The 13,422-nt window shown below is 28.6% G+C and overlaps 2 protein-coding genes across 2 annotated transcripts; both read right to left on the bottom strand.

Moving 5' to 3' along the window:
- Positions 1 to 6,123: 6,123 nt before the first annotated feature.
- Positions 6,124 to 7,653, bottom strand: LOC133032476 (uncharacterized). The gene is made up of 3 exons (XM_061106434.1): positions 7,402 to 7,653; positions 6,749 to 7,196; positions 6,124 to 6,459 (listed from the first exon to the last, which is right to left on the bottom strand). The coding sequence occupies exons 1-2, from the start codon at positions 7,606 to 7,608 to the stop codon at positions 6,750 to 6,752; spliced, it is 654 nt and encodes a 217-aa protein (XP_060962417.1). The 5' UTR covers positions 7,609 to 7,653; the 3' UTR covers positions 6,124 to 6,459; position 6,749.
- Positions 7,654 to 7,766: 113 nt separating this feature from the next.
- On the bottom strand, positions 7,767 to 8,848 carry LOC133032524 (uncharacterized). Its single transcript, XM_061106496.1, has 2 exons — positions 8,800 to 8,848; positions 7,767 to 8,149 (listed from the first exon to the last, which is right to left on the bottom strand). The coding sequence occupies exon 2, from the start codon at positions 8,137 to 8,139 to the stop codon at positions 7,792 to 7,794; it is 348 nt and encodes a 115-aa protein (XP_060962479.1). The 5' UTR covers positions 8,140 to 8,149; positions 8,800 to 8,848; the 3' UTR covers positions 7,767 to 7,791.
- Between the last annotated feature and the right edge of the window lie 4,574 nt (positions 8,849 to 13,422).

The raw sequence follows: 13,422 nt of genomic DNA, 5'->3' as shown, positions 1-13,422 counted from the left end.
AAGATAAAACAGAACAATTCGTATCACATGATTATGACAGAACTCACAACACAGCCAAACATAACTTAATTACATTATAAATTAATGCTAAAACTCTCATTTGAATTCTAAATCAAAGGTCAACAACATGCTTTATTAGATACACAACGTGCCTAAAGTACAGTAAACAACATGCTTTATTAGATACACAACGTGCCTAAAGTATAGTAAACAACATGTCTTATATAGACACGCTGTTTTACCCAAATTAAGGCATGTTGCTCACCTTTTCATTATATGAATATTTCACAAATAATAATTTATTCAAAATTTTAAACAACGTGCCTTAAAATAAGGTAAACAATATTTCATTAGATAAACAACGTGTGTTAATTTAGGTAAACAACGTGCGTTAAAATAAGGTAAACAATATTTCAATAGATAAACAACATATGTTAATTTTGGCAAACAACGTGCTTTAAAATAAGGTAAACAACGTGCCTTAAAATAAGGTAAACAACGTGGCTTAAAATAAGGTAAGCAACATGTGTTAATTTAGGTAAACAACATGCCTTATTTAGACACACTGTTTACCTAAATTAAGGCATGATGTTTACCTTTTTATTATTTGAATATTGCATAAAAATATTAAAATTTCTTCTATTTACCTATAATAAATAGGTTTTTTAAAATCTTAATTTTAAATAGCTTAACGTTTATGAAAAAATCAATAAATACATAAAGATTAAAATAAATATATGTATATGAGTTGTTAGTAAAAAAATCATGATATTTTATAAAGTGTTAGGACGATTAGTGAATATTACAAAAGATAAAGCCAAAATATATGCATATTGTTAAAAGAAAAAGCCTAATAAACCCTTTAGAAAGAAATGGATAAGAAAAAATACAAAAAAACTTTCCAAATATCATTTATTTTGTTTGAGAAAGAAAAGTATAATAATAAGTTTTAAACACTATTTTTTTTAAAAAAAAAAAAAAATCTTTGTTTCTTGGCACTTTGATGTTCATAATCATTACATTATTAACAATTTCCAATCTCATTTAAAATAACAAATAATAAGTTATTCAAAATTTTAAACAACATGCCTTAAAATAAGGTAAACAATATTTCATTAGATAAACAACATGTGTTAATTTAGGTAAACAAAATGCTTCAAAATAAGGTAAACAACGTGTCTTAAAATAAGGTCAATAGCGTGCCTTAAAATAAGGTAAACAACAACGTGCCTAAAGTACGGTAAACAACATGCCTTATTTAGACACGCTGTTTACCTAAATTAAGGCATGTTGTTTACCTTTTTTATTATTTGAATATTGCACAATAATAAGGTAGACAACGTGCTTTAAAATAAGGTAAACAACGTGTCTTAAAATAAGGTAAACAACGTGCCTTAAAAAAGGTAAACAACATGCCTTATTTAGACACGCTGTTTACCTAAATTAAGGCATGATGTTTACCTTTTTATTATTTGAATATCGCACAAAAATATTAAAATTTAAACTATTTACCTAAATTAAGAATTTCGTGTGAGAAGTGAAGGAAAGAGAACGGCTATAGGCATATTGTAGAAACAACATTGCTATTGGGCACCACTTTTGCCCAGTAATTTTTATAGGTGGCGTTCCACGATTGGTTAGCAATATTTTTTTTAAAAATTTCTTGTGTGATACCGAGGAGAGTGCAAGACAATAAGACTTTAAATTTTTTATTAGTTAATTATAATTAGCTAAATTTTTATGATAAAATCCATTAATATATAAAGATTAAAATAAATATATGTATATGAGTTGTCACTAAAAAAAGTCATGATTTTTTATAAAAATTTAGGACAATTAGTGAATATTGCAGAAGATAAAGTCAAAATATATGCACAATGTTAAAAAAAAAGCATAATAAATCCATTAGAAATAAATGGATAATAAAAAATACAAATAACTTTCCAAATATTATTTATTTTGTTTGAGAAAGAAAAATATAATAATAAGTTTTAAACACTATTTTTTTAAAAAAAAAAAAATCTTTGTTTCTTGGCACTTTGATGTTCATAATTATTACATTATCAACAATTTGCAATGTCATTTAAAATAACAAATAATAATTTATTTAAAATTTTAAATAACGTGCCTTAAAATAAGGTAAACAATATTTCATTAGATAAACAACATATGTTAATTTAGGTAAACAACGTTCCTTAAAATAAGGTAAACAATATTTCATTAGATAAACAACATGTGTTAATTTAGGTAAACAACGTGCCTTAAAATAAGGTAAACAATGTTCCTTAAAATAAGGTTAACAACGTGCCTTATTTAGATTTAGGTGTTTACCTAAAAAGTCATCCAATATTAGATAAATAAATTGCCTTAAAATAAGGTAAACAAAATGTGTTAATTTAGGTAAACAACATGCCTTATTTAGACACGCTGTTTACCTAAATTAAGGCATGATGTTTACCTTTTTATTATTTGAATATTGCATAAAAATATTAAAATTTCTTCTATTTACCTATAATAAATAGGTTTTTTAAAATCTTAATTTTAAATAGCTTAACGTTTATGAAAAAATCAATAAATACATAAAGATTAAAATAAATATATGTAGATGAGTTGTTAGTAAAAAAATCATGATATTTTATAAAGTGTTAGGACAATTAGTGAATATTACAGAAGATAAAGCCAAAATATATGCATATTGTTAAAAGAAAAAGCCTAATAAACCCTTTAGAAAGAAATGGATAAGAAAAAATACAAAAAAACTTTCCAAATATCATTTATTTTGTTTGAGAAAGAAAAGTATAATAATAAGTTTTAAACACTATTTTTTTAAAAAAAAAAAAAAATCTTTGTTTCTTGGCACTTTGATGTTCATAATCATTACATTATTAACAATTTGCAATCTCATTTAAAATAACAAATAATAAGTTATTCAAAATTTTAAACAACATGCCTTAAAATAAGGTAAACAATATTTCATTAGATAAACAACATGTGTTAATTTAGGTAAACAAAATGCTTCAAAATAAGGTAAACAACGTGTCTTAAAATAAGGTAAACAGCGTGCCTTAAAATAATGTAAACAACAACGTGCCTAAAGTACGGTAAACAACATGCCTTATTTAGACACGCTGTTTACCTAAATTAAGACATGTTGTTTACCTTTTTTATTATTTGAATATTGCACAATAATAAGGTAAACAACGTGCTTTAAAATAAGGTAAACAACGTGTCTTAAAATAAGGTAAACAACGTGCCTTAAAATAAGGTAAAAACCGTGCCTTAAAATAAGGTAAACAACATGTGTTAATTTAGGTAAACAACAAAAATATTAAAATTTCTTCTATTTACCTATATTAAATAGTTTTTTCAAAATCTTAATTTTAAATGGCTTAACGTTTATGAAAAAATCAATAAATACATAAAGATTAAAATAAATATATGTATATGAGTTGTTAGTAAAAAAATCATGATATTTTTTAAAGTGTTAGGACTATTAGTGAATATTACAGAAGATAAAGCCAAAATATATGCATATTGTTAAAAGAAAAAGCTTAATAAACCCTTTAAAAAGAAATGGATAAGAAAAAATACAAAAAACTTTCCAAATATCATTTATTTTGTTTGAGAAAGAAAAGTATAATAATAAGTTTTAAACACTATTTTTTTTTTTAAAAAAAAAAAAAAGTCTTTGTTTCTTTGCACTTTGATGTTCAAAATTTTAAACAACATGCCTTAAAAATAAGGTAAACAATATTTCATTAGATAAACAACATGTGTTAATTTAGGTAAACAAAGTGCTTCAAAATAAGGTAAACAACGTGTCTTAAAATAAGGTAAACAGCGTGCCTTAAAATAAGGTAAACAACAACGTCCCTAAAGTACGGTAAACAACATGCCTTATTTAGACACGCTGTTTACCTAAATTAAGGCATGTTGTTTACCTTTTTATTATTTGAATATTGCACAAAAATATTAAAATATTAACTATTTACCTAAATTAAGAATTTCGTCTGAGAAGTGAAGGAAAGAGAACGGCTATACGCATATTGTAGAAACAACTTTGCTATTGGGCACCACTTTTGCCCAGTAATTTTTATAGGTGGCATCCCACGATTGGTTAGCAATATTTTTTTAAAAAAAATTCTTGTGTGATACCGAGGAGAGTGCAAGACAATAAAGCTTTAAATTTTTTATTATTTAATTATAATTAGCTAAACTTTTATGAAAAAAATCAATAAATATATAAAGATTAAAATAAGTATATGTATATGAGTTGTCACTAAAAAAAGTCATGATTTTTTATGAAGATTTTAGGACAATTAGTAAATATTCAGAAGATAAAGCCAAAATATATGCATAATGTTAAAAAAAAAAAGCATAATAAATCCATTAGAAATAAATGGATAAGAAAAAGTACAAATAAATTTTCAAATATTATTTATTTTGTTTGAGAAAGAAAAATATAATAATAAGTTTTAATCAATATTTTTTTAAAAAAAAAAAAATCTTTGTTTCTTGGCACTTTGATGTTCATAATCATTACATTATCAACAATTTGCAATGTCATTTAAAATAATAAATAATAATTTATTCAAAATTTTAAACAACGTGCCTTAAAATGAGGTAAACAATATTTCATTAGATAAACAACAGATGTTAATTTAGGTAAACAACATGCCTTAAAATAAGGTAAACAACGTGCCTTAAAATAAGGTAAACGACATGCCTTAAAAAAGGTAAACAACATGCCTTATTTAGACACGCTGTTTACCTAAATTAAGGCATGATGTTTACCTTTTTATTATTTGAATATCGCACAAAAATATTAAAATTCAAACTATTTACCTAAATTAAGAATTTCGTGTGAGAAGTGAAGGAAAGAGAACGGCTATAGGCATATTGTAGAAACAACATTGCTATTGGGCACCACTTTTGCCTAGTAATTTCTATAGGTGGCGTCCCACGATTGGTTAGCAATATTTTTTAAAAAAATTTCTTGTGTGATACCGAGGAGAGTGCAAGACAATAAAACTTTAAATTTTTTATTATTTAATTATAATTAGCTAAATTTTTATGAAAAAATCCATAAATATATAAAGATTAAAATAAATATATGTATATGAGTTGTCACTAAAAAAAGTCATGATTTTTTATAAAAATTTAGGACAATTATTGAATATTGCAGAAGATAAAGTCAAAATATATGCACAATGTTAAAAAAAAAAAAAAAGCATAATAAATCCATTAGAAATAAATGGATAAGAAAAAATACAAATAACTTTCCAAATATTATTTATTTTGTTTGAGAAAGAAAAATATAATAATAAGTTTTAAACACTATTTTTTTTAAAAAAAAAAAATCTTTGTTTCTTGGCACTTTGATGTTCATAATTATTTCATTATCAACAATTTGCAATGTAATTTAAAATAACAAATAATAATTTATTTAAAATTTTAAATAACGTGCCTTAAAATAGGTAAACAATATTTCATTAGATAAACAACATATGTTAATTTAGGTAAACAACGTGCCTTAAAATAAGGTAAACAATATTTCATTAGATAAACAACATGTGTTAATTTAGGTAAACAACGTGCCTTAAAATAAGGTAAACAATGTTCCTTAAAATAAGGTAAACAACGTGCCTTAAAATAAGATAAACAACGTGCCTTATTTAGATTTAGGTGTTTACCTAAAAAGTCATCCAATATTAGGTAAACAAATTGCCTTAAAATAAGGTGAAAAAAGCATGTTTTTTTTAGGTAAACAACATGCGTTAATTTAGGTAAATAACGTATCTAAAATGAAATAAACAACATGCCTAAAATAAGGTAAACAATATACCTTAAATAACTTAAACTATGATTACTACCCTAAAACATATATTATATTGTTATTTGTCTAATTTTTATAAATGATTACATACATAGTTGATGACAATGTTGTTTTAATAAAGTAAAAGAAAGACATGAAACAATTGTTGAAATATAGGCATTTCTCTAAACATTGCACATGAAAAAAATTTATGTTCTTAGAATTCTGAAACCATATAGTATAAAAATGTCAATATTAGCTCCTACAAAGTAAGCATCATAATATATTTATATCATCAAAAACATAAATGAGAACCAAATGTGTAAAAATTAAAATGAAAAGGTATGTCTACAGTCTTAAAAAGTGTGGTCAAATATTTGATTACAATAAAGCTCATGCATCAAAAATGTTCAGCAATTACAATCCAACAAGAAAATAAAAAACAAATCAATAAAGCTCTGCTATCTTTGCTTCTTCAACTGATACATATTATTATTAATTTCAAGTCTAAAACATAAAGCTATATATGTTCAAGCAACATGCTCAGCGGGAATTGTAGAGTCTATGCAATTGGCCTTGATGGAGATTACCAAGTGACCCCCAACTTTTAAAAAGTAATTATCATTCAATGCTAGAATCCTTGCCTGCAAAGTTGATCAATACTTGAGATACAAAAGAATACAGGAAGTATCAACCATGCTTTCCTCCAATGGTTGAGATTAGAAGACAGTTATTCATTCATGATTCATTGTAGTTCACATTTATGTTTAATCAAATGATTATAATTCTCATTTTCCACATTGCCAAACCAAACTTAATAGAAGGAAAAGGCTGACAAACCAAATAGCAAATAACAGAGTATGATGCAAGCCTAAATCTATATGTGTTTAAGCAACAGAGTATGTCAAATATTTGATATTTCTTTAGCCTTACTTTAGAATTGGTTGGTTGTGTGGTTGCAACTTTTTTTATTGTTGTCCAATATTCCACTATTTCCACATGTCATCGTTCGACGTCGACCACGCTTGGCATAGTCTCCAATTCCTTCTCCTCTTCTTTTCTTAGGACGTCCTGGTTTAACTTTGAATTCAGGAGGCTTGATGCGGTCTTCTTTAATTTCATCTGGGGTGTTCCAATCCTCTTTATTTGGAAGAGGGTTAACTGAACCTGCATATGTTTCCAACAAAACAGATTTGCTATACCACTCAGAGCAAAACTTGTATTTATCAAAATGATTCGCATCGATTGCTGCAATGGCGTGAGCACATGGAATTCCCTCTAGTTGGAATTCCTTGCAAGAGCATGAGTTTTCAGTCAGATCAACAATGAAGGTTGTGTCACCATAGGTGACTTGATATTTGAACATATCTATTTTATCAACCTGTGAAACAAATTAATTATTAAGTAAAACATAAAAGCATAGTTATTTGGAATGTAAAAATTGTTACAGGTCGTATAGAACGAGTTAGCCATAAGAAGGTTATCCACAATAGCATAGAATAATATAAACCATGCAATAATTTCATTTCAGCAATATTCAATTTAAAATATATGTTGTGAAATAAATAAACAGATTCTATACATACTTTCATTCGAAATGCTTGATCAAGTTTGCTCTCCATTACGTCATTTGCCCATTTTGTCACGTCAAAAAATTGGCATGTAGCTGCCTCTTTTCGTCTTGAGAACCAATCTTGTACCATTTCTCTAAGAGCTTCTACTAATGGAGTTATAGGTAGGTCTCTTGCATGTTCAATGGCAGAATTTATTGACTCAGAAATATTGCTGGTCATAATATTATATCTTCTTTTCGGAAAGAACGATCTAGCCCACCTTTTTGGATCTTGCTTCCAATAAGTATGTGGTAATTTCGGGATTGATGTTGCGCAACTCGGCCATAGCAGAATCATACTACGGGAACCGAATAACTTCTAGCAGCAATTTCAAATGTGGCTTGCACGTGCACACCCCTAAACCTACTCCTTAAGTTCTGCTTCAAATGGTAAGCACATATCCCATGGTATATTCCCCGGAAAGACTTCTGCAATCGCGTTCTTTATGCTGATGTGCCTATCAGATATTATGCACATCTCTTCTCGTTCACCTATTGCTTCTTTAAGCCTTTTGAAAAACCATTTCCACGCTTTGTCATTCTCAGAGTCTCCAATTCCAAAGGCAAGAGGAAAGATTTGGTTATTTCCATCTTTAGCGCAAGCTGCATATAACGTTCCTCCACATTTTGTTTTTAAAAAAGTTCCGTCAACCACTACAACAGGTCTGCAATGTTTCCATCCATCCAACGAGCAACCAAAAGCCAGAAACATATATTTAAACCTGTAAAAAAATACAAACCAACCACCAAATATCGGAATTAAAAACACCTAAAAATCATTCCACTATTGCATACATATATTTTGAACTTCCCATGCTCTCAAAATCCTTTTTTAATAAAATGTCTATACCATTAATCGATATTGATGATGATGATTATGAATTTATGAAAACAATGAGAAAATAAAACTCGACATGGATATCAGTGTTGGTGTTTTGTTAAACTATGAACATGTTTCATTTAGTGTAATGATCAAGCTGTTTTAACATAGAAGGAAAGCAACTAAAGAAAAAAAAAATATTGAAGACCTATTCATTATAAGATCTTAAACTTCCAATCTTAAACTAGCAATAAAAATTCCATCCATAATTTTATTAACAAGAACATGAACTGTACAGTCAATTAAATTAAAAATAAAAAATAATCCTACTTCTTATGGCTTTGTTGTAGTTTATATGAATTATGTAATTTATGAAAGATGCATTGTATATCAATGCCAAAAAACAAAAATTATTTCAAGAATCTTGTAATCAATCTTCCAGATAAATAATCATAAAAGGAAAAAAAATGAGCAAAATATACAACACTTATTGTAGAAAATAAACAACATAGACTCGAAGGAAAAGACATGAGTTGGAACAAAATTTTGTACCTATTGTCATCATCTTTCTCAATTCTTGTGATGGTTCCTGGGTTGGACAATTTCAAAGATATGTAAGTACGCAGTAACTCGGCATAACTCTCTTCATATGATCCTCGACATTATTCTTTGCTAGTTCCTTTGCCCTCCATGCTTTGTTATATTTTACCTGCACTCCATACTCATCTCGCATGTCATTTATTATTTGTCTTGTTTTGTAGTTTGTTTTCGGGTCACGAATCTTTTCTTTGATGCAATCACTGATTACTTTTGCACTAGCCTGTCTATTATCAGTACTTTTGTGATTTAAGGAGCATGAGTGAAAATTTTTGTACTTGATAACTCTGAAGTAGCTTGATGTTTTAGAGCTTCTAGCGCGGAGGTACCACTCACAATTTTCATCTATGCATTTTGCCCAAAATGTCAGCGAACATGATCTCTTAACCTTGTATTGGAAGTGCTTCTTGATAGCAACCCTCGAAAGAGCAGATTTCAACTCTTCTTTGTTCTTGAACATATGATTCACTCTTAGGTCTTCAATGCCCATACTTGGCAAGACAGTTAGAGGTGATTGAACTTCTTGTCCTCCTTCAGTAGCCATACAAGAAGCTCGTGATGATGTGCTGTTTGTGCCGCTGTAAGCGCTACTGCTTCTTCTTGTCTTTTACACTTGTTGCGTTACTTGCTGAAGTAGTTGCAGCAATGCTAGTTGTTCTTGACAAGGCCATTGTTTGGTTCTTCTCAATTACTTCAACAATAAGAGGACAATTTCTCAGATCTTCCTTTGTGTTGTTCTCGATCAAGTAAGCCTCTAAATCCATATCGCTTTCTATCTTCATTCCTTTGCTTGTACCCATATTCACATCAAATAGAATGTTGATCGAAACCAAATTTCGATTCAAATTGAGCAAGTTGTGTATCTTATCTACCAAATCCAAAAATTTTATATCTTTATGCACCATTAGGAGTTTGATTTCATGATCAACATATTTGTTGTGTGCATTCCATCTTCCGTTAAATACTATGTACAACATCCTTGATTCTATTTCTGCAATATTAGAATTATAAATTCAATTAGTCTTTTCCTTTACATCAAAAATAGTTCGAGAAGGCTCCATCAATTCCAACCAAAAATAATGAACATTACCCAAGCATGAAAATTCAATAACCAATCAAAGCTGAGAAAGAACAAAATAGCTATAAAATAAAATAGCACATTGAAATAGATATTTTATAAGAATTCTTGCAATAAACATGTGAAGTTAATGAGGAGAACAACCAAATCGCATACCAATATACCTTCAAAAGGCTCATTTTATATAGCAATACACAGAAAAAGCCAAATCATTACAGCATAGGAAGAAAGAAAAGTGCCAATTAAATTGGCTACTGTGAAATGACATGAAAACATTGTCAACACACGAAAAAAAAAGTCTGTCTCAAGCTCAACAAAAAGTTCAGACCATACATTGGTGTACCTCAGAACCATTATCAAACAACTGACCAACCCCATGTCCATACAAAGCTAAAATAGATAACAATAAGAAAGCTAAAAAAACACCAACTCCGAGGTGACCAAATCCTCCAGTGAACCAAGAGCAAACCCAAGCAAAGGAAAAGATGTGGCTGAGCCTTCAAAAGAAACTGGTTATCATGACAAAGCCCCAATGAGGCAATTCATCGAACAAGTGAGTTGCAATAATAAAAGAGTGATCATTAACAAATTATTAACACATATGGAATCATTAACAAATTAACACCAATGATGATGATAATAATAATCCCATCAAATCAAAATCCAAAGCTGATGCAGAAACTCTTAAAGAAAAATTCCCAAGACTTAATATTGGTGAAACGGAAGGAACAATATTAGTTAATTAATATACACAAGAAAACTAAGAATTAATTAACAATTTCAACTTGAGAAATGAAAAGCACCAACCAACCTTGAAAGAGTATACGTAGGTACAGTAAATTGGGGAAACCTAAAGACCATTGTCACTCTATCGTGACAAAAAAAACAGTGGTCCCAACTTATGTTATGACAACATTCTCTAGTAAGTAATAGATTTATCAAAATGGTCTAGTGTGACGACCTCTGGCTCGGCCACAGAGAAGGGCATTTCTGGGAATTGGATATTCATCTCATAATGATGAACGAGCCCAGATTTCTTAGACGATTTTATAATTTCTATTAGTTATTTCAACAAACACTTAAAAAGCATTATATTTTCATAAAATGGTCAAACTGAATACACACAAACTTATTCATATGAACATAGGTCTTACAAACTAGAATATAATAGAAGATTGAAAGAGGGAGAAACAAGATCTAGAAAAAGAAACTAATACTAATTCAGAATGAAAAGAGAAACTTACATACCTTCAAATAGCTAAGGACATTGGCTTTTGCGGTTGCGGTTTCAAAGGTGTAATGTTTTTTTCGGTGGTGGTGGAGGCTGAGGGCCGCTGAAGATGCCAGAGGAGGCTGATCGACGATGGCTATGGCAGACTGCAGTTGCTATGGTGGAATTCGAAGTGGCTGCATTGAAGACTGAAAACAATTTGATAGATATTTGAGGGTATATTGGGTAATTCAATTATAAAAGAAGGTATATTTTAACTAAATTTATTCTGCAGGTATTTTTAGTTAATTCAATTATAAAAGGGGCACTTATCAACTTCTCCCTAATATTAATGGGGTTATGGGCCTGAACAAAGAAAACTCAGTTCTAAGCATTGTATTCTCATATAATATAAATACTTAAAAAATAGGGAAATTTACATGGTATACTAACTTTTGTCATTTTTTTTACAAAAATACTGCCAGGCAGAATTTTTAACTTTTTTACTGTGTTTTTTCATAAGTTTCATACTGCAGTATACTGTATTAAGTTTTCACTGGTGTTCTACTAGTGTTTTACTAGTGTTCTACTGTTGTTTTGAGTTGTTCTGCTTTGTGTTTTACTGGTGTTTTACAAAAACACAGTATTCTTGAAAAGATTTCCGTGTGACAGTATTTTTGTAAAAGTTATCTCAAATTCCAGTATTTTTGTAAATTTCGATAAAAAATATGATGTGTTATTCTGTGTTTTTGTTTTTTTTATTTTTTTTTTTCTCTTTGCAGAATGATTTAGATCGTGGATGAAATTTCATTATGTGGATAAACACACCTGACGGAGAAATAGGGATGATTTAGGAGGGTTGTTAAGAAGGTTGTGGATTAAAGTTAAGAAAAGAATGATGAATTTGACATATTGTCAAAACAATTGAGAAATGTCAAATTTAGTCTATATATTTGTATTGGAGTTATTACTTTTCTTATGTAGTTATTTGCCACTTTACATTTTGATGTTGTCTCTTTTGTAAATTGTGAAATTGAATATAAGATTATTACTTTTGTTTGATTATTGCTCATTTATTATAAGCTCATATCGGAATTTTTATCTAAATTGTGTAAATGGGATTTCGGTTGGTTCAGAGAATAAAATTTTACCAAATTTTGGTGTAAAAAAAATATAATGGTTTTACATAATTTTAGAATGTATAATCTAATATATTATTGAAATAAATACCTTCATTTGTCATTAATTAGAATTAAATTTTAATGTTTATTGCATCTGGTTCTGATCCTTACTAATCATACTTAAGTTATATAAACATCTATGATGAAAAATAAAATGAACGTGATATGTTATGGTAATTTTTTGCTTAAATGAAGAACTTAATATCTGATGCATATTCAGAACAATACCAACTTAAGAAGTAATATACATGGAATATGTTCTAGTTGTGATTCATGACATATACTAATCAAAATAACAGCCATAAATTACAAGTACTGCTATTTAAATCCACATAGAAAGTCTTCTCAAAATGGGACATATAAACAACTAATACTCAGTACATAAATCCAACTCTAAAACTAATATAAACTCCATACGTAAACTATCAAACCAACATTCAAAATGATGCATAATTCCTGTATTCCTAAAGAAAAAAAAAATTTGAGTTCCTCCTGGTATTCAAAATGATGTATAATTCAGCAGCATGAACTTTGTATTTTTTGTCTTTCATTTTTCATTGATTCCAAGCCTACTGATTTTCCTGCAATTCGCTCCATCCATAGTTGTTCTATTCTGTATAATTAAAAATAGATTGTAAGCAGTAACCTTGGTAAATATTGTCCATAATTTCAAGATTTAAAATAAATTCATTTTTAATATATGTTACCTGAAATTGTTCATTAGTTTCTTGTGAACTTCTTTGTTGGGTTGAAGAACTAACGGAAGCTTGAGGTGTAGGATTGTTGTTTCTTTCATAAGTTCCGGGATCCCTTGGTTCGATTTTCTTTGCCTATAATAGCATAGAATATAAATATTAGAATGAATCAGAAGGTCAATAGTATGGATGCATAGAAGATAAATATTAAGAACATATATAATCTATTAAATAAAAAAACAACTTCAAAAGTGAGGAGAAATAGATACATACTGAAGTAGGATTGTTTCTAGCACATGTCCTCAAGTTGTGTCCCTTTGCACCACAAGAAGAACACTTCATTGTTACATATTTTCTCTTCAGTTTCTTCCCCGAAACAACTTCATCAAGCTCAAGTTTCCTGCTTTTCTTTGG

This window comes from Cannabis sativa, chromosome X, assembly GCF_029168945.1.
Source record: "Cannabis sativa cultivar Pink pepper isolate KNU-18-1 chromosome X, ASM2916894v1, whole genome shotgun sequence".
NCBI classification, from domain to species: domain Eukaryota; kingdom Viridiplantae; phylum Streptophyta; class Magnoliopsida; order Rosales; family Cannabaceae; genus Cannabis; species Cannabis sativa.
Note: the sequence above shows the minus strand (reverse complement) of the source record. Positions and strands in the feature narration are given on the sequence as shown.

What these genes read in the sequence shown, in the direction of transcription:
- LOC133032476 (XM_061106434.1), bottom strand. Translation starts at nt 7,608, where the DNA reads ATGACCAGCAATATTTCTGAGTCAATAAATTCTGCCATTGAACATGCA. An exon ending in ATCAAGCATTTCGAATGAAA is followed by an intron (nt 7,197 to 7,401) that starts GTATGTATAGAA and finishes TTTGTTTCACAG; the next exon opens with GTTGATAAAATAGATATGTT.
- LOC133032524 (XM_061106496.1), bottom strand. Translation starts at nt 8,139, where the DNA reads ATGTTTCTGGCTTTTGGTTGCTCGTTGGATGGATGGAAACATTGCAGA.